Source organism: Gekko japonicus, unplaced genomic scaffold, assembly GCF_001447785.1.
Source record: "Gekko japonicus isolate JY-2015 unplaced genomic scaffold, Gekko_japonicus_V1.1 scaffold281, whole genome shotgun sequence".
Taxonomy (NCBI): domain Eukaryota; kingdom Metazoa; phylum Chordata; class Lepidosauria; order Squamata; family Gekkonidae; genus Gekko; species Gekko japonicus.
This window is the reverse complement of record NW_015174281.1, coordinates 993729-1012498: the sequence shown is the minus strand read 5'-3', so window position 1 is coordinate 1012498 and position 18770 is coordinate 993729. Positions and strand designations below refer to the sequence as shown.

General features: G+C 48.3%; 1 protein-coding gene across 1 annotated transcript in view; it reads left to right on the top strand.

Moving 5' to 3' along the window:
* The window catches only part of CCDC190 (coiled-coil domain containing 190), a 23287-nt gene extending 7733 nt beyond the window's left edge, over positions 1–15554 (top strand). Inside the window, exons 2-4 of the mRNA XM_015423847.1 lie at positions 9332–9616; positions 11697–11811; positions 14978–15554. Of these exons, the coding sequence (XP_015279333.1) occupies positions 9332–9616; positions 11697–11811; positions 14978–15554 (977 nt within the window). The remainder of the gene's footprint in view (positions 1–9331; positions 9617–11696; positions 11812–14977) is intronic.
* The last annotated feature ends 3216 nt before the right edge of the window (positions 15555–18770 follow it).

The window sequence follows — 18770 nt, the reverse complement described above, 5'->3', positions numbered from 1 at the left end:
CTCTGGGCTAGTGCCCCGGCCTTGTTCACTCAGTGTCAATTTGCTGTGGTGACCTCAGCAGGCTATAATGACACTGACTGAGTCCACCATTTTCTCCAGAGGAACTGATCTCTGCTACCTAAAGAACAGTTGTAATTTTGAGTGATCTCCAGCCCTCACCTGGAGATTGGCAATGATGGTTCCCCAGAAGGGAATGGTTGTTTTGGAGGGTGGAGTCTATGGCTTTGTACCTGTCCGAGGTCCCACACCTCCTGAAACCTCACCCTCTCCAGGCTCCATCCCTCATATCTCCAGAAATTTCCCACCTGGAGTTGGTAACCCTATCTCTTTCCCAGCCAATCATCAACCTACCTTTATTTCCCCCTCACTCTTCAGCTTTCTACCCCCCACACACCTGCAGCCTCTCCCGTGCTCTGAAGCCCTGACTGCTACGTCACATTGGCTGTCATATGGGGGCCACCTCAGCAGCATATAAGGATACAGAGCCCACCATTTTCTCCAGGGGAACTGATCTCTGCCGTCTGGAAAGCAGTTGTAATTCTGAGTGATCTCCAGCCCTCACCTGGAGATTGGACACATTTTACCTCAGAACAGCAAACTGTTTCGAATGTTAGAGGCAAAAGCCAATCAAGTCGCATATGCAAACGACCTCTGTGTTCCGAGGCAAAGGCCAATGAGGCTGCATATGCAAATAACCTCTGTGTTCTGACTGGCTATGGGGGGAGAGGAACAGCAAACTGTTTAGAATATTGGAGGCGAGACTCAAGCAATGCAGCCAGTGGATAGGGACTGATTCTGAGTGACACACCAGGGTGCCAACCAATTACGGAGCATGTGGAATGTTTTAGAGAAGTGCCACCACCATTTGGCTTTTATATATAAGGGAGATATGTTCTGCTATAAGTTTCTCTAATCAGAAGATTTTAGGTTACATACCAAGATCTGAATCTATTATGATCCAGCTTTTAAAGGCACAGTGACAGCTGTCAGCATATATATATCAAGGAGAGAGTGTCAGAAATCACATTCAGAAATCACATTCTTTCTCCTTTGTCCTACAACATGGTGGGAGGGCATCAAGATTGAGCTCAACTTGTGCCAACTCTGGGTTGGGAAATTCCTGGAAATTTTGAGTGCGGACTCTGGGGAGGGGGGGTTGGGGAGGAGAGGGAGCTCAGTGGGGCATAATGCCGTGCAGTGCACCCTCCAAAGCAGCCATTGTCTCCAGGGGAACTGATCTCTGTCGTGTGGAGATCACATAGAATTCTAGGTGATATCAAGGCTTCACCTGGAGGCTGGCACCCCCTTGGAAAAACACAGCTCTGGGCCAGTCACGATGGTGAGGGTGTTTCATAGGGGACCACAACCCTGTCATGAAGGATATCTGATCTGGCCTGTCCCCAAAGCGATTTCATGGTAAGGTAAAGGTTCCCTTGCTCGAAAGCCAGTCGAGTCCGACTCTAGGGTTGCGGTGCTCATCTCCGTTTCAAAGCCCAAGAGCCAGCGCTGTCCGAAGACGTTTCCGTGGTCATGTGGCCGGCATGACTAAACACCAAGGTGCACGGAACGCTGTTACCTTCCCACTGAAGTGGTACCTATTTATCTACTTGCAATTTCTTGCTTTCGAACTGCTAGGTTGGCAGGAGCTGGGGCCAGAGACAGGAGCTCACTCCGTCATGCAGCACACTCGGGTCTCGAACTGCTGAACTACTGACCTTCCACAGCCTGCAGCTCAGCGTCTTAACCACTTGAGCCACCGCAGCTCCTGATTTCATGGTGCATCACCTCAAATTAGTTATGCGTAGGTATATTGGCAAGGAAAGTATATAAGTGGCACGGGAGCATCGGATAAGTCGATACTATTAATATTCTATTGAAAAGCGAACAAAAAGCTATACCCTCTCGGCAAAATTCTTTATTTCTCCCTTATCAGTAAGAACCCTTCTCTGCTGATGTCATCTCACACGTCTGTTTCCTATTTACAGAGCTCTTTGTTCCCCTGAGCCAAATCACTCCCCCCCTCCACAGCCTCCACCTTCCCGGCACCCAGTAGAACCGGCAACAACCACAACAAGATTTGCATGCAGGGTTGGGAGCGGATCGACTTCCCTGGCCCTGCACGCAGGTTGGGTGGCGGGAAGCTTTTGCTTGCGTAACTCCTGGGGCTTCCTGGACTCACAAATAACAAGGAGCAGCCACCTTGTCAGTTGCCTTTGAACAGGATCGGCCTTGTGAATGAACGGTGAGGATTTCCTCAGCCAGCTTCAGGTTCACAGTCCTGATAAGAAGCCGCCCTACGAGACAGCAAGAATCCTGAGACAGTAAGTATTGCGAGTCACCCGCGTTCTTCTCCGGGGTGTGGGCAGCACAGTCCTGCCTTTGAAAACTGCCTGGGTGTGACCAGATGTGCAGGTTTCTCTGTCTTTAAAGTAAGGACATTTTTGTCAATTGAAGCTTACCTTTGGTGAACTGGAAAAATCAGCCACAAATTCCCCGTTAACTGCAATGGAGACTTGTATTCCTTCGCGTCTGGTCACCCAAGCAGTACCCATTCTTAAGATGCATAATAAAAATGTCTTACGATGGATCCATTTTGACTTAAATATTTGATGCCTTCTTTTGTATTCACAGGCAGAATGGTTGACAAGTGGGTCTGTTTTTCTGTTTTTCGGGGCCTGTTTATGGAGTTGGAGGTGGGAACTCCGGCCAGAGACAAAGCAGGAATAGGAACAGTTAGTCTGGATTTCCTATTTGATGTTAAGGGAGATGCTCTTTAGTGTTTTGAGGACAACCCTGGAATCCGTCAGGAATTTACCAGGGGTCCCCCAGTAAAATCAGTGATGAACGGAATAAGCTTCCTTGAAAGAGAACCTGCTCAGCCACTACTAATCTTCTTTTGCAGTGCACCATGACCCAATGGCAGAGCATCTCGTTTTCATGAGCAAGGCCATAGATTCAATCCCCAGAGTCTCCAGTCCAAAGGTTCTGTTAGTAGATGATGGGAAATATCACTGCCTGAGACCCTGGAGAGCTGCTGCCCACCAGTATAGAAACTATTGGCCTTGTTGGGCCAAGGTTGAACACATGAACACAAAAAGCTGTCTTATACTGAATCAGACCCTGGGTCCATCAAAGTCAGTATGGTCTACTCAGATGTCAGGTTCCACAGCAGATCAATGAAGTACACGCTTCTAGGAAGGTTTTACTTTTATTGAAAGGCTATAGATGCATTAACATGAACACTGTTAGGAATGGTGGGTTACCTATGCGCATAATGAGATATCGGGCATTCGTATGCGCCCCCCCCCCCCACATACTGCCCAATTAGACGGGCTCCCACGTGCGGGCATTTTACAGATTTACTAACGGTTGCCAAGCTGAGCAAAGCTGGGAAGCAAGAAGCTCCCACGAAACGTAGACACTACCAAACACCACCTGCGACCTTGAGAGATATGCATTACAGGGTAGAGGCGATTAAGCGCATGGGAAGGAATGTACAGCAATTAGAAACATACAGCACACTATTGGCAGCCATAGCTGACATCAGACTGGCAGCGGCTCTCCAGGGTCTCAGGCTGAGGTCTTGCACATCACCTCCTACCCGATCCTTTCCACTGGAGATGACAGGAATCGAACCTGGGACCTTCTGCGTGCCAAGCAGATGCTCTGTCCCTCAGCCATGGCTCCTCCCCACAGCCCTTCTGACTCAGTACAAAATCCAGCCTTATGTGTCCAAAGTTCAGCTACAAAGCAGCAGTTTGCACAACCTATAGTGCAAGTCTTAGGACGCAGGGCAATGGCAAAGTCCAACAGACCTGGAAAGTGCCCTGGATGAACTGGAATGTACTCATCCCTGCCCCAGAATCGTGTACATATGTAAGAACATAAGAGACGCCAATGTTGGATCAGGCCAAAGGCCCATCCAGTCCAACACTCTGTGTCACACAGTGGCCAGAAATACCAGGTGCCATCAGGAGGTCCACCAGTGGGGCCAGGACATTAGATGCCCTCCCACTGTTGACCCCCACAAGCACCAAGAAGACAGAGCATCACTTGCCCCAGAGCCCCTATCTATACCTTGTGGCTAATAGCCACTGATGGACCTCTGTTCCATATTCTGTCACAGGATTCTGTCACAGATAAGGCAAATGTGTTTTAAGTGTGACAAAGTTCCCGCAAAGTAGGAAGCACAAAATTCACAATATCTCTAGAATGTTACTAAACCTCCACCCCCTCTAATGCCCCATTGAGTCCCTCTGAAAGCGAACACCGATAACAAAGCCTTTCCCAAACCTCTTTGTGTGCCCTACTGCTGACTGTCACATCTCTCCTATTCATCTTACCAAGCCATAGTGGTAACATTTGCAGAGCTCTGCCTGTCCCTTCCCAATTCGGTGTATAGACTGCATGTCTCCTACACCAGGAATGTGGCATCGATACATTGCATGTAGCAACAGTGTGACCATCCACACCCTAAAGACACGTGTCCACACACCCCCATAATGTGAGGTAATCGTTTTGTAGACACATTACAGTGACCGGGTGTCCAATCCCTGCATTGTGCCCATACACATGATTTTTCTTTGTACACATGTTGAGTAATCGTTACATTACATTCAGTGAAAGTGCATGTTGCTTAAATGTGTAATTTAAAGCCCACAGATCTCCAGGTACTATTCCCTGGCTGTGTTTTTAAATGAACGTGCACTGGTTCTTTATTACAAATGTATGCACCTATATGCAAGATTTTGTTCAGTCGCACAGTTGAGTCCGACTCTTCGCGACCCCATGGACGAGATCCCGCCAGGCCCTCCTGTCTTCTGCCGTCCTCTGAAGTTTGCTCAATTTCATGTTCGTTGCATCTATGACACTGTCTAACCATCTCATCCTTTGCCGTCCCCGTCTTCTTTGACCTTCAATCTTTCCCAGCATCAGGGTCTTCTCCAGTGAGTGCTCCCTTCTCATTTGGTGGCCAAAGTATTTGAGCTTCAGTTTCATTATCTGGCCTTCCAGGGAACAGTCAGGGTTGATTTCTTTTAGGATTGACTGATTTGATATACAAGATATACAGACACTATTATGTGTGTACAGAGCTTGAGATCTCCAGGGAGAGTCCGGTATGCCAAGACGCTTACGTCAGGCAGTTCACAGCTTCGGACGCCTCAGACTAGATGTAAAAACATAGCCATGCTGCAAAGTGGTGAGCAGAGAGATCTAATTTTACCATCGAAAAGGGCTTGTAAATGAGAAGAACTGGCAAAAGTCCAGGGTGGGGCTCTAGAATCACTGCTGCCCCCACTGGTCCTGTCCTCACCCACCCCCGCTGGGGCCAAGCAAGGGGTATCCCCTTGCACTACGTGAGGTGGGTGGGAGTTGTTGCTGGAAGCAGGCTACCCGGGCCTTGGGCAGAGTGGGCACAAGTGCCCATTGCTGCAAGCAGGTGGCCTGAGCCATGGACAGGGTGGGTGTGAATGGCGGCAGAGTGAGTCTGCTCTTTTTCTTCTACCACCCCCCTCATGGGAAGGGGGCTGTAGGCAGTCACCCACTCCAGCATGGGGCGTGGGACCGCTACCCCTATTGCTAAGACTGCCCCAGTTCCCAGTTCTCGAGGAGTGCTAACAAGTTAAACCCCCAGTGCTCACAACTCCTCAGGTGGCACTGCAGACAAAGCGCTGAGGGAAGACAGGCCCTCTTTATGGTAGGGTTGCCAGCTCTGGGTTGGGAAATACCTGGAGATTTGGGGGGTGGAGCCTGGGGAGGGTGGGGTTTGGGTAGGGTAGGGGCCTCAGCAGGGTATTATGTCATAGAATACACCCTCCAAAGCAGCCCTTTTCTCCGGGGGAACTGATCTTGATCGCCTGGAGATTAATTGTAATAGCGGGGGGACTCCAGGTGCCACCTGGAGGTTGGCTACCCTACTTTATGGTAGCCATGATGACCAGACTCAGAACCATGAGAAGCGCACCAAGGATCTGTCCTGCTCCTTGCAGGTCGCGCTGCAGACCAAGAAGTAAACCGCGCAGGGAAGTTAGCATTTGCATAATAGATTCAGCACTGTTTGGCCGTATATTAAAGGGGGCCTGGCAAAGCAAAGATTTGCTTTTTCATAGTACACAACAGTGAATGAACTGTGGTTCAGGTAGCAGCAGCCTTTCTCATAGCAACCCCCATTCAAAGAACACAATAGAGGCGTGTTCTCTGTTTAGAATCTGGCCGAACTGGGATTCGACTCCAGAAGCCAGAGAAACAGAGATTTCCACTCTGGAAAATTTAACGCTCAATCCTACACATAGAGAGTCAGAAGAATTAGATCTCAGTGAATTCAGTGGGGAGTTTATGTCCAACAGCTTAAGTATTAATAGGATCAGGGGTCATTTCGTAGAAAAAGAGGTGCAGGAGTTCATTAGCATAACTCATTAGCATAATTGTATGCATTCTTATTTGTATATGCTTTGAATTTGCATTCAGTCCCATTACAGCCATACTTGAATAAGAATAATTCGAAACGCGGCTTCAGGCATCCGGATTACGCGTCGGCTTTTGATGGCTCAGAAAATTTGATGATTGGCACTCCAATTTGGACTTTGATATTGCCTCTATGCTGGAGAAGACAGCTTTGCGCACATTACACAGAGGGGAAACCAGGGTTGCTACCAAGTGTACGTTCAACAAGGAGTTGCGGCTAGCCACAGCTCCATCCTGATTCATATGTGTACGTACAGTGCTGTCAAGTCACAGCCGAATTATGGCGACCACAGCCAGGGGCAGTCAAGGCAAGTGAGAGGCAGATGTGGTTGGGACATTGCCTTCCTCTACAGAGTCTTCCTTGGTGGCTTTTCATCCAACTACCAACCCTGCTTAGCTTCCGAGATCTGACAAGTTCAGGCTATTATTTATTTATTTATTTATTTATTTATTTATAAAAATTTATCCCGCCCTAAGGCGCACGGAACGCTGTTACCTTCCCACCGGAGTGGTACCTATTTATCTACTTGCAGTTTCTTGCTTTCGAACTGCTAGGTTGGCAGGAGCTGGAACTAGAGACGGGAGCTCACTCCGTCATGCGGCACCAGGGTCTCGAACTGCTGAACTACTGACCTTCCACAGCCTGCAGTTCAGCGTCTTAACCACTTGAGCCACCGCAGCTCCATCAGGGCGCCTTACAGACAGATAAAATCCCCATAATACAATCATTATAAAATCACATACATTGATAAATACAGCATTAAAATTCAAACAAGATAAAGTGCTAGCAGCATTCCTCATTATCCCAATTGACTCTTCAGCCTTCTGCAGCTATCTCGGGTGATTGGCACGGGCTGTGTTTGAGGGACCTGCCGGCCAGGGCTCCGCCAGAGTAGATATCAATTGTTGGCGGTGGAGGTGTTAGTGGTGGCGGCTCCAAAAGCCTGGTGGAAGAGCTCCGTTTTACAGGCCCTGCGAAACTGTGAAAAGGTCCTACAGGGCCCTAGTCTCTTCCGGGAGCTCATTCCACCAGAGTGGAGCCGCCACCGAGAAAGCCCTGGCCTTAGTTGCCACCAGTCTGGCCTCCTTGAAGCTTGGGAGAGCCAGCCGGTTCTGGGTCCCCGATCGCAGTGTCCTTTGGGGTACATATGGAGAAAGGCGGTCCCTTAGGTATGCAGGACCCTGGCCATAAAGGGCTTTAAAGGTCAAAAACAGCACTTTGAAGCGGACCCGGTATGCTATAGGCAGCCAGTGCAATGTCTTTAGCACAGGTTGGATGTGCTCCCGAATCTGGATTCCCATCAACAACCTGGCCGCAGCGTTTTGCACCAGCTGCAGCTTCCGGATTTGCAACAAGGGCAGCCCCATGTGGAGGGCATTACAGTAATCCAATCTCAAGGTGACCATTGCATGGATCACTGTTGTCAGGTCATTGCGTTCAAGGAAGGGAACCAGCTGCCTAATCAGCCGAAGATGGTAGAAGGCCGACTTGGCAGTAGCTGCTACCTGAGCCTCCATTGTTAAGGAGGCATCCAGGAGCACTCCCAAACTCCTAACCTTCAGCGCTGGCACGAGCAGTGCCCCATTGAAGGTCGGGAGCAGGATCCCTACCCTTGGACCGCTCCAACTCAGGCACAGGACCTCCGTCTTCGTCGGATTCAATTTCATCCGGCTTAGCCTAAGCCAACCAGCCACGGCTTGTAGCGCCGGACCTAGGTCTTCCGGTTTGGATTCAGACCGGCCATCCAACAACAGATAGAGCTGGGTGTCATCCGCATATTGGTGACACCCCAGCCCATGCCTCCGGGCAATCTGGGCAAGAGGGCGTATATAGATGTTAAAGAGCATTGGGGACAGCACTGCCCCTTGGGGCACCCTACATTCCACTGGGTGCCTTCGGGATAGCTGATCCCCCAGCGCCACTCTCCGTCCTCGATCTTGGAGAAAGGAGACAAGCCACTGCAAGGCTAGTCCCTGAACTCCAATGTCGGTGAGGCGGTGGGTCAGTAGCTGATGGTCGACCGTATCGAACGCGGCCGACAGATCTAACAACGACAGTACTGCCGATCCGCCCCGATCCCGGTGACTCATCATGCTGCCTTCCCTCCCCTGATTAGTATATCCTGGAGGATATCGTGTGCATTTTTTTCATTTTCATATGGCAGGTTTGAGTGAAATCTTCAGGGTACACCTTTAAAATGTGATGTGATTGAACATTGTACAGGGCTTGGCTTGGATCTGGCTGATGAAAGACCAAGCAGGTAATATATCCCTTGCTTGGGGTAACACAATAACTTGAACCAGCTCGATGTAAAAACGACTTGGCTCCCAGACTGACAACCGTAGCTGATTTTTATTAGCCATTGTTTGTTTGCTTCTTTACCTCATTTATTCCCTTTTCTCCACAATGTGTGCCCAAAGCCGCTTCCATTGTTTTCCTGTCCTCCATTTTATCCTTACAACAACCCTGTGAGGTACAAAGTTTGAGTCCAGTGGCAACTTTAAGACCAACAAAGTTTTATTCAAGGTATAAGCTTCCGTGTTCATGTACATTTCTTCTGATACAGTGAAATAGAAGTTACTGGCCCATACATATAATTTATCACACAGCATAATGAAGATGTTTAACAGATTCAAGGATCAAACAGGAATAACAAGTTTAGTTTATATGGTTACCATTTGTTTGGGTTTAATTCCGGGGGGGGGGGGAGTGAAGTAAATAAATATATCTAAATTGGAGAGTGATGTATCCTTAATTGTAGAATGCTGAGTATGTTCTGGGGCAGATGTTCCAAATCTGAGTCCTCCTATCACTGGCTCAGATTAAGCTGCCAGGATTTAATTGAACCTTTTTTTAAATCCGCAGAGCTCGGGAATGTGCTATCACAAAGCACAGAAAACAGGATGCTGACCTCACCAAATCTTTTTCAGATTTCCCCTTCTCTGGGCAAACATCAAGAGGACGCTGAAGACTTCATGGCCGAAAGCGAGGACTTCAGACGCTGGGAAGAAAAGAGGCGAGATGTCAAAAGGGCAGAGATCCGGCTCAGTCGTGGGCTGCGGAGTTTGGAAGAAGCCCGGGTGTCCTATTTGAATTCAATGACCAAGGAACAGAGGCGACTCCAGCAAGAACTCCAGAAAATGCAGAAAAGTGAGCAACTGCAGGCCTCTGCTTTCATCCAACATAATAACAAAGCTCCTTTAGTGAGGATTCAGCAATTAGTGGTTTTTTTGTTTGGCCTGATTGGCTTTGCCAAGAGTCCCTAAGAAAGCTCTGTGGGTACAGAGTCCTCATCCAGCAAGGGAGATCGGCCTGTAGATCCACATCCTCATCCACATTTTATCACCATGAATGCAGACTCTGCCTCCACATTGTAATTCTCACTTGGGTGCATTTAAAATAGTTGGATGTGTCTTTTGGACGTAGATTCATACCCACACTCAAGGTGCACAATGGGGTTGTCAATCTCCGGGTGGCACTTGGAGATCTTCTGCTGTTACAATTGCTTTCCAGGTGCTTTGGAGGGTGGACTCTATGGCATTATACCCCACTGAGGTCCCTCCCCTCCCCAAACCCCATCCTTTTCAAGCTTCACCGCCAAATTTCCAGGTATTTTCCAATCTGGAGCTGGCAACCCAGTGTGCAAGTAGTTGCATATGAGTAGGAATAGCTTTGGGCCACATCAATTAGTACAACAAACACAATTGGAAGGCTGTTTCCTATTTCCACCTCAAAGAATCCAGATGGTTTTCTTGAACTAGTAGAATTCCAGTAACAGTACTTGTCATTGGAAATGTGAAACACCCACACACACACACACACCAGTGCATATGAATGCTGGGTGGAATACAGTTGTATAGGATGTTCATGGACCTCCTTGGATGGAGACTTACAGACCATCTAGTCCAATCCCCTCCTCAGTGCAGGTCTGCATCCTCACAGCAACTATTGTCTATGAGCCGCTCACTGTGGACCTCTCATTGCTGGAGTACCCCAATGAAACCCCTGCAACCTACTCCCCCCCCTCCAATGGAGGGAGTGGCAGAACAGCCTCACTCTGACCTGCAAGTCCTGTCCCACTATTCTCTCTGAGACCCCTGGGCACCAGTTGCTGTCCAAGGTCTCTGCCTGGCATGTGCTACCCATCTTGCTTTCCCAACAAAATAGCATGCCCAGAACAATGGACATCTATTGTGGTACAGAGAACTGCTAACAGCATTATAAATTATAAAGCATTTATAAAAAAGAAAAAGGCCACACACATACTGTCAGCACAGCCAAGGGCTGAGCAAGGGCTCCAAAAGAAAAGGCTTTGGTTTAAAACACTGCTCATAGATATAGTCTATGATCTGAGACTCCACAGATTCCTTGAAAAATTGAGAGCCACTGTGATGCCATGAAAACAGAGTCGGACTAGGGTCTGGGAGACCCAGGTTCAGGTCCCCACTCTACCATGGAAGCCTGCCAGGTGGCCTTCAGCCAGTCATCATGTGTTCTCAGCCTAACCTATCTCACAGGCCTGCTGTGAGGTTAAAATGGAGGAGAACAGAACAATGTAAGCCGCTTTGGTTCCCTGATGGGGACAAAATTGGGGTATAGGGAGTCCAAACCTGCATTTGAATTTGTGCCAGTAAGAACATCAGCAGGCAGAAGAAGGGAACGGGGCTTGACCCTGGCAAGGTGCTCTTTCCAGAAGGCTACTGAGAGCCAAAGTAGGCAATATGTGGGAGATGCATGAACAGTATCTCAATTATTGTTTCAAAGAACCAAACAGTAACATGGGATGATGCATTCAGAAGGGGAAGAATAGGAAAGGGAGAGGCTGCCTGCCTCATTCTCTTCCTGCTGTTTTGCCTTCTTTTTTCTAATTTGGCTCAAAAACCTGCCAAAAAAGCAGCTTAGAGGGTGAGTTTTGGCTCTTTCAATCCACTTTCAGTGCACTTTCCAACCAGATTTTCCTGGGTGAACTGGGAAAATCCAGCTGGAAAGTATATTGAAAGTGGATGGAAAGCGGATTATTAAGTGTGTGTAACACACTTTTGAGTGGAAAACAGAAAGAAGAGTCAAACCAGTCCCCCCCCCCATTATTGTTCCACTGCTGTATTTCGGTCAACATCTGTTGGGATACCATTCAGATCTCTCTTGCCTTGTGCTTCGGAGCTCCTGATTTTCAGCATAGCATTTCATAGGACTAGCATCCTGATGACCATCATTCTCCTGTTATTCCCAGGCCACTCCCAGCAGAAGTTATCCCTGGGTACTGGACGTGCCAGCATGAACATGACATTCCCTCTACTATCCCATCAGACGAGGTGGGATAACAGCTCCAGAGATGCGGCAGGACGGTAAGAAGGCTTCATTTTTGGACTCTAGACATGTGGTGGCTGCGAAGAACGGGAAAATCTTATTTTCCAGTCATGAATTATATTTACGGCCAAATTGCACTGGGCTTTACACCAGGTCTGTGGCCAGAATATTGGTAGAGAAGGGCTCAGGAATGGTATCCGGTAAATGCAGAACAGCAAGAAGCTGAGAAAAAGGAGCCTGCTTAATGTACTTCATGTTACTTCATCAAATAAAAGGGGTTTTTCAGTCATCCCAGGGTCTCTGCCTCCATTAACCAGAACATTACAAAACAGGAAGACTGCTCACTTTCCCCCTCACCTGGGGCCACTCTCTGTGTGCCAGACTTGTGTGAAGTGAGGTTGGTGTACACAGAGGAGGGGGTCTTTAGAGTTGTAGCCTCCTAAGTACTGGAATTCCAGACCTCCTAGAGGCCCAGTTAGTCCCCTCATTGTTGATATTCTGGAAGCTTTTCTGTCGGAGGTGAATTCCCAACATGTTGATTTTAAGGCACAGGCTCCTTTTTTTCCATGTTGTGAGACTTACTGGTTTCCTTTTATTGCTGCTGAATATTTATGTTTAATAGAAGGAATATTAATATTCTTCTGAGTTTTCTGGTAGGGTTTTTTTAAAGTTGTTCCTTTAGTGCAGACTTTCTATTTTCAGCGTCAGCTTGTCAATGAACAAATTAAATAAATGTTTTCTTTAAAAGACAAAATGTAAAGGTTTCGATATTGCAAGTTGCCATGATTAGCTGGGCTGGAGAGAAATTAAAACAGCCAGTAGCAGGACTATGTTTTCATGCAAATTCCTCCTCTGAGACTAGCTGAAGGAGGAAAAAAGCTTGATCTTGCATAAAGAATAAGCCATCGAAAGTGCAAAATTTGGAGCCATATGCCTACATTTAGATGCCTTTTGTCTCTTCATTCAAAATTTAGCCAACTTTGCATGTGAGATTTTTTTTAAAATACAAAAATGTGTTAGCAAAAGTCCGAGCGGCATCACACGTGAGAGGTGGAATTTGCCCCTACGAGTCCAAGGCCACCACCCGGGGTTCAGGGAGGCAAGGGAATGTTTTGCCCCGCCCCTCCCCCCTGTGGGGGTGTTGCAGCCGCCATTGAGAACAGCGGCGGCAGCCATAACTTATTAAAGAACCCCTCCCAAGAGCTGGGGGAGCCAGAATGACCTCTCAGCTGTGATGTCCGAGCAGCATCACACGCGAGAGATGGAATTTGCCCCTACAAGTCCAAGGCCACCACCCCGGGGCTCAGGGAGCCGCGGGAACGTTTCCCCCCCCCCCCCGGGCATCGCAGCTGCCGCCGAGAACAGCGGCAGCGGCCATAAGTTTTTAAAGAGCCCCTAAGGAGAGCTGGGGGACCCAGAATAACCTCTTGCACGAGAGGTGGAAATTGCCCCTACGACTCCAAGGCCACCACCCCGGGGCTCAGGGAGGCAGAAGAAGGTTCCACCCCGGCCCCCACGCGAGCGTCACAGCGGCAGTGGCCATATATTTTTAAGGAGCCCCGAAGGAGAGCTGGGGGAGCCAGAATGACCTCTCGCACAAGAGGTGGAATTTGCCCCTATGAGTCCAAGGCCACCACCCTGGGGCTCAGGGAGGCGGGGGGAACGTTTCGGCCCCCCCACCATGTCCCAACTGATGGCTGGTGGGAGCAGGGGGTGGGGTTTATGTGCCCTCCCCATGGGCTCCTGACTGGTAAAGCTGTGCTCCGGTGCGCTCCAGCAGGAACCGAGGCCTGCATCTTGTACTGAGGTGCATATTGTTGCAGGGCTCTCCTGGCCCTCAGATAGGAGCTTCGGGATAAGCAGCAGACTGTTTGGGGAAGGGAGGGAACTATTCATTTCACTATGGTTGCAAGGTCTCTTCCCCTCCCCCCACCAGCTGGGAGTGGGAGGTTTACAGATCCAGGTTGATAAACTCCTGGAGATTTGGGAGTGGAGCCTGGAGAGGGGAGGGAGCTCACTGGGCTACAGTGCCACAGAGTCCACCCTCCAAAGCATCCATTTTCTCCAGGGGAAGTGATCTCTGTAATATGGAGAAGAGCTGTAATTCTGAGGGATCCTCAGATCCCACCTGGAGGATGACATCCCTGCATTCCACCAGCCCATTCCACAGTCCTTTCCCACTGGATGCAGTCCAAAGTGTGAGAAGGCCCTGTGCTCAGTCCCAGAGGCTGCATGACCTACTGAGTGGCTAGTGGGCTCCTAAACTGCTTGGTGGTATTGGCAGATGAACACAGTTCAACGGGCTCTAGAAAGAGGCTCTGGGCAGGTAACCCAGCCTTGGGCACTCAGCGCCAATTTGCTGTGGCGACCTCATCAGGGTATAATGATACAGAGTCCACAACTTTCTCCAGGGGAACTGATTTCTGCCATCTGAAGACCATCACCCACTCAGCTTCCACAGCAATAACCTAGGTCTCCCCCTAGAGAAAATAACTGCTTTGGAGGGTGGACTATGGCATTCTGTTCAGCTGAGGCCCCTTCCATCCCCAAACTCTGGCTTCTGTAGACTGTGCCACAAAATCTCCAGGAATCTCCCAACCTGGAGCTGGCAACCCTAGTCAGGACTGGCCCCAATGAGTTCCCCACAAAGGCCAAAGTAGGCCTGGAAAGGGCCTCCTGCCTTTGCCTTTTTACTAACAGAACCAAGCTTGGTTGCCTAGCTACAGCCCCTGAGGAGAAAGTGAGCCTCAGGGCAGTTTTGGTAGTTTATTCAGACAGGGAATGGCAGTGGGAGAGGGAGAAGAGCGGACCCAGCCCCCAGCCAATGGCACACAAGTACTCTTGAGTGGTGGTTGATGGGCCAGTGGCTGATGGAGCACACAGCACAGCCAATGGGAGAGCTGAAAACCCAATACATTAGGGCTTTTATATATTTCACATACCCTTCCTTCCCAGTGGGGACTCAAAGTAGCTCACATCATTCTTTTCTCCCCCATTTTATCCTCACAACAAGCCTGTGAGGTAGGTTAAGCTGAGTGTGTATGACTGGCCAAAGGCAACCCAGCAAGCTTCCATAGTGGAGTGGGGATTTGAACCTGGGCCTCCCAGATCCTAGTCCGACACTCTAACCCTACACTGCTCTGTGAGGGAATGAAGCACCATTTCTGCTTAGGCACAGACTGCATAACTCTCCTTCTCTTCTAGAAGCATGAGGAAAATCAAGCCAGGAGGCCCCTCAGGTACAAGCCAGTCTCCATCACATCCACACAGCAACAATGTCACAGGCTATGAAGAAGGTGGAGATGGGCATTTGCCACCACTGAAGACCAGAGACCAAACTTCTGTAGCTGACAGTGAAGTGACTGCTCTTAATACTATCGCCAAGCAGCTGCACATCTCGGCAGAAACTACAGAGGGAAAAGAGCCCGACAGCAGACAGGACCAAGGGAAAGGGCTCACAACAGAAGAGACTAGAGATGCTGCTGGACCTAAGTACCCTAGAACTAAGTTTATGAACCCCCCAGTGAAGCGGAAACCTTCTCTAGTTCATGAGAGGCTGATTCTAGATGCAGAGGCCTATGCCGCAGATGGACACCTCAGAACCATGTATTTTAGACCTGATTTCCTCAAGGCCTATGCTGAAGCTCGGAAATTCCGTTATATTCGGCACAAGAACATTCCTGTTTGGGAAAAGGAACTCAGCCTCCAGGAGATATTTGGGCACAAAACCCCCACTGAGCATTCTCCACAGCCACAGGCAGTGATTAATCCTAAAACCTAAGTGGTAGGGCATTTGGCCTTCTCAAGGAATGCCAAGCCTTGGGCGGGAAAAAACCCAGCATTCTTCTATAGAATAGACCACAGAACTTAGTCATCACCAGCCTAAAACAGGCTCAGAAAATCTATCAGCTTGGCAGGTGGTTTATCAAGCCCCTGGCGGGCTGCATTCAGTTTTGACCACAAGTTGTGTAGGCCCAGCTTAAAAACTAGGCCCAGATGTAATATTTTCTAGAGGCAGCTGGGTCCCTGAGATGCTGCCCCACAACCCATTTTGGTTCTTATCTCCTCAGTAGGCCCATCTTAAACTTCTGAAGATTTCAGACAATTTCTTCACCGAATGTGGAAAAATGTTGTCTCTTCTCTCTGAAAAGAAACATCGAGAGAGGCAAGGAATCGGCGTCACTGTGTACAAGATAGGGAGCTATCGCTGCTGTCACACTGATCTCTTTTCCTTATTGTGGCTCAGTAGCAGAACTGCTCAGGATGGAGAATATCCCAAATTCAATCCCTGGTGTCCTCCCATTAGAGGTTTTTGGGCAGCAGGCGCTGAAACCCCCCCCTCTCTCCTGCAATACACTGTCTTGGCTTAATTTACAGTATACGTTCATAATACATTCACACCTTCCCGTCTCTGCCAGCCAAAGATGAGAAAGGTGAGGGGAGAGAAACTGCAAGAGCATCATGTCTCATGAGATATTAAACAAAAGAAGAGCAGCAAGACACTGAACAGTAGCAGTGTCTCTTACAACACGTAACTACACCAAAACCCTCCCTGGAAAAAAAGCACAGCAGTATGTAGGCGCTTCTGTGTGTTTCTATAGGCAAGCACACTATGACCTCTCTCCCAAGTACAGCAATCATTGGCAAGGATTTTAGAGTTTTTTTAACACAGTACAGGATAGCTGCATATGCATATGGATGCAAAAATGGGGGTCTTAGAAAAGAAAAGGGGGACAGAAAACTAGTACAAGGCTACCTGTGCCCTGGGAGCTGCGGTGGCTCAAGTGGATAAGACGCTGAACTGCAGGCTGGGGAAGGTCAGTAGTTCAGCAGTTCGAGACCCGGGTGCCGCATGACCGAGTGAGCTCCCGTCTCTGGCCCCAACTCCTGCCAACCTAGCAGTTCGAAAGCAAGAAATTGCAAGTAGATAAATAGGTACCACTTCGGTGGGAAGGTAACAACGTTCCGTGCGCCTCGGTGTTTAGTCATGCCAGCCACATGACCATGGAAATGTCTTCGGACAGCGCTGGCTCTTCGGCTTTGAAACGGAGATGAGCACCGCAACCCTAGAGTCGGATTCGACTGGCTTTCGAGCAAGGGAACCTTTACCTTTACCCTAGCATAGAATTATCTGACCATTAAACATCTTCTCTTTTTAAAATGTTTTCCCTGAATAGAGTGCATTGCCCCTTACACAACCTGACATTTGAAATGTTTTAAAATGACCAAATAAGACTCCCTACCCCCATCACGGGCCCTCCTGAATTAAGGCAGCTTATCTACCTTTTGAAGCTGGACTGGAGATGATCAGTGCAGAACAGGGGAAATTGTTCATTAAAGTTATATCAATACACAGCCTAAGCAGATTACGGCCAGAGGAATTTTACTTGTTCTGAAGTTGGACTCCATATAGTATACAACATTTGAATTATGTCCATTCAATATCTGGAGCCACACTGGAAAGCATCAGTTAACCGGAAAGAGAACAGGTCAGGTCACACATTTTGGTTATATGCCATTAATAACTGCCTTTTCATTTTCATGCAGCTAGCATCATACAACAACTTGGATCCTCCGGGCTGGGGAACCATCTTGTTAGCAGGGTGTACTTTCCTCTGGCACAAGGAACCTTCCCCTGAGGCAAGAAGGAAACATCACGGCTAGCAGAATGGATCCAACCTTACATCTCAGCTGTACCTTGTAACATACAAAGATACGCACTAGAACACAAACATAGTTGGGAAAAGTGGTCTGCGTAACACTTTCAAAGAGCAAAACGCTCACCACCACAGCCCATCTGAAATAACAGTCTGCCAACTTTAAGAGAAGGACATATTCAGAAGAAGAGCTCTAGAAATTTCTGGCTAGGGGCAAAAAGTCAAAAACAAGGACAAAAAGTTGAGCACCCAGCTACAAGTTCTCAAAAAGAAGGTGGAGGTGACCTACTCTCTCCCAGTAGGTGATAACTTTTCCAGCCTGCTTGTTAAGAAGGTATCTGCCCTCCATTTTATTTATTGCTTGAGATTTTTGCTCTTCTCCAAGGAGCTCACAGCCTATATGAAACACAGGACAAGAGAGGGCAAAAAAAAAAATGGAACATATGAAGGGCATGGCAATAAATGGGTACGGGTAACACTGCAAAGACCAGGGCTATGTGAACTTTGTGGTTAAAAAATTGCCAGATTTTCAGTTCACGGTACAGTTCAAATACAACATTCCTGTATTAGAGTTGCCTAGTTTAATCAGGGTCTGCAATCTGGGTTCCTGAATCACTTTGAATGTTGGCAATGTGGTAGAGGACAATTAAAAGGGAATAAAGATGTCTTAAGATTTCAGAAAACTAAATGAGGTTAAGTTGGTATTAAGATACGGGATGCTGCATTTTATAGCAGCTGTGCTACTGGCTCAGAAAACCTACCCACGGAACATAGCCTGCTCTGCAACTTCAAACTACTGTCAGTAAAATGTTTACACAATATATCCACATTCTGGCCTGGATCCACTATGGTGCAAATACAGCTCCTTTAAAAGAAATCAGCAATCACACCAATCAGTTGCTTAGGAAGGAGAAAGGAGGGCAAATCCAGGTACACACACACCCAGGATAATTAGCGTTATGTGCATGCATGGCCCTGGCCACAGGCTCATTGGAAACATGGCAGATGCACAGTGCGTGAGGTTTCTTGTCTGCCTAACAATATATGAACATAAGCCCATTTCAGTGAGCGCATACTCCTTCAGTTGGATTGAGTGGTTTGCTTTACTACCTACTACAGATGTTTTCAAGCAGAAGTCGTAGTCTCTTACTAAGGAACGGTACTTCTAGGATGAAGAAAATGTGGACCTTTCAGAGGAACTGTACTGTAGATGAGAACTCTGAATGATGCATAGAGAAGCTTCTTTTCAGGACACTTTCCAAGGGCTGTGACCAGGGCTCTAGTCGGGGGGGAGCTCTCAGGTACGGAGCTCCGGAAGAGAACCTCTAGGGGGCGGGGCG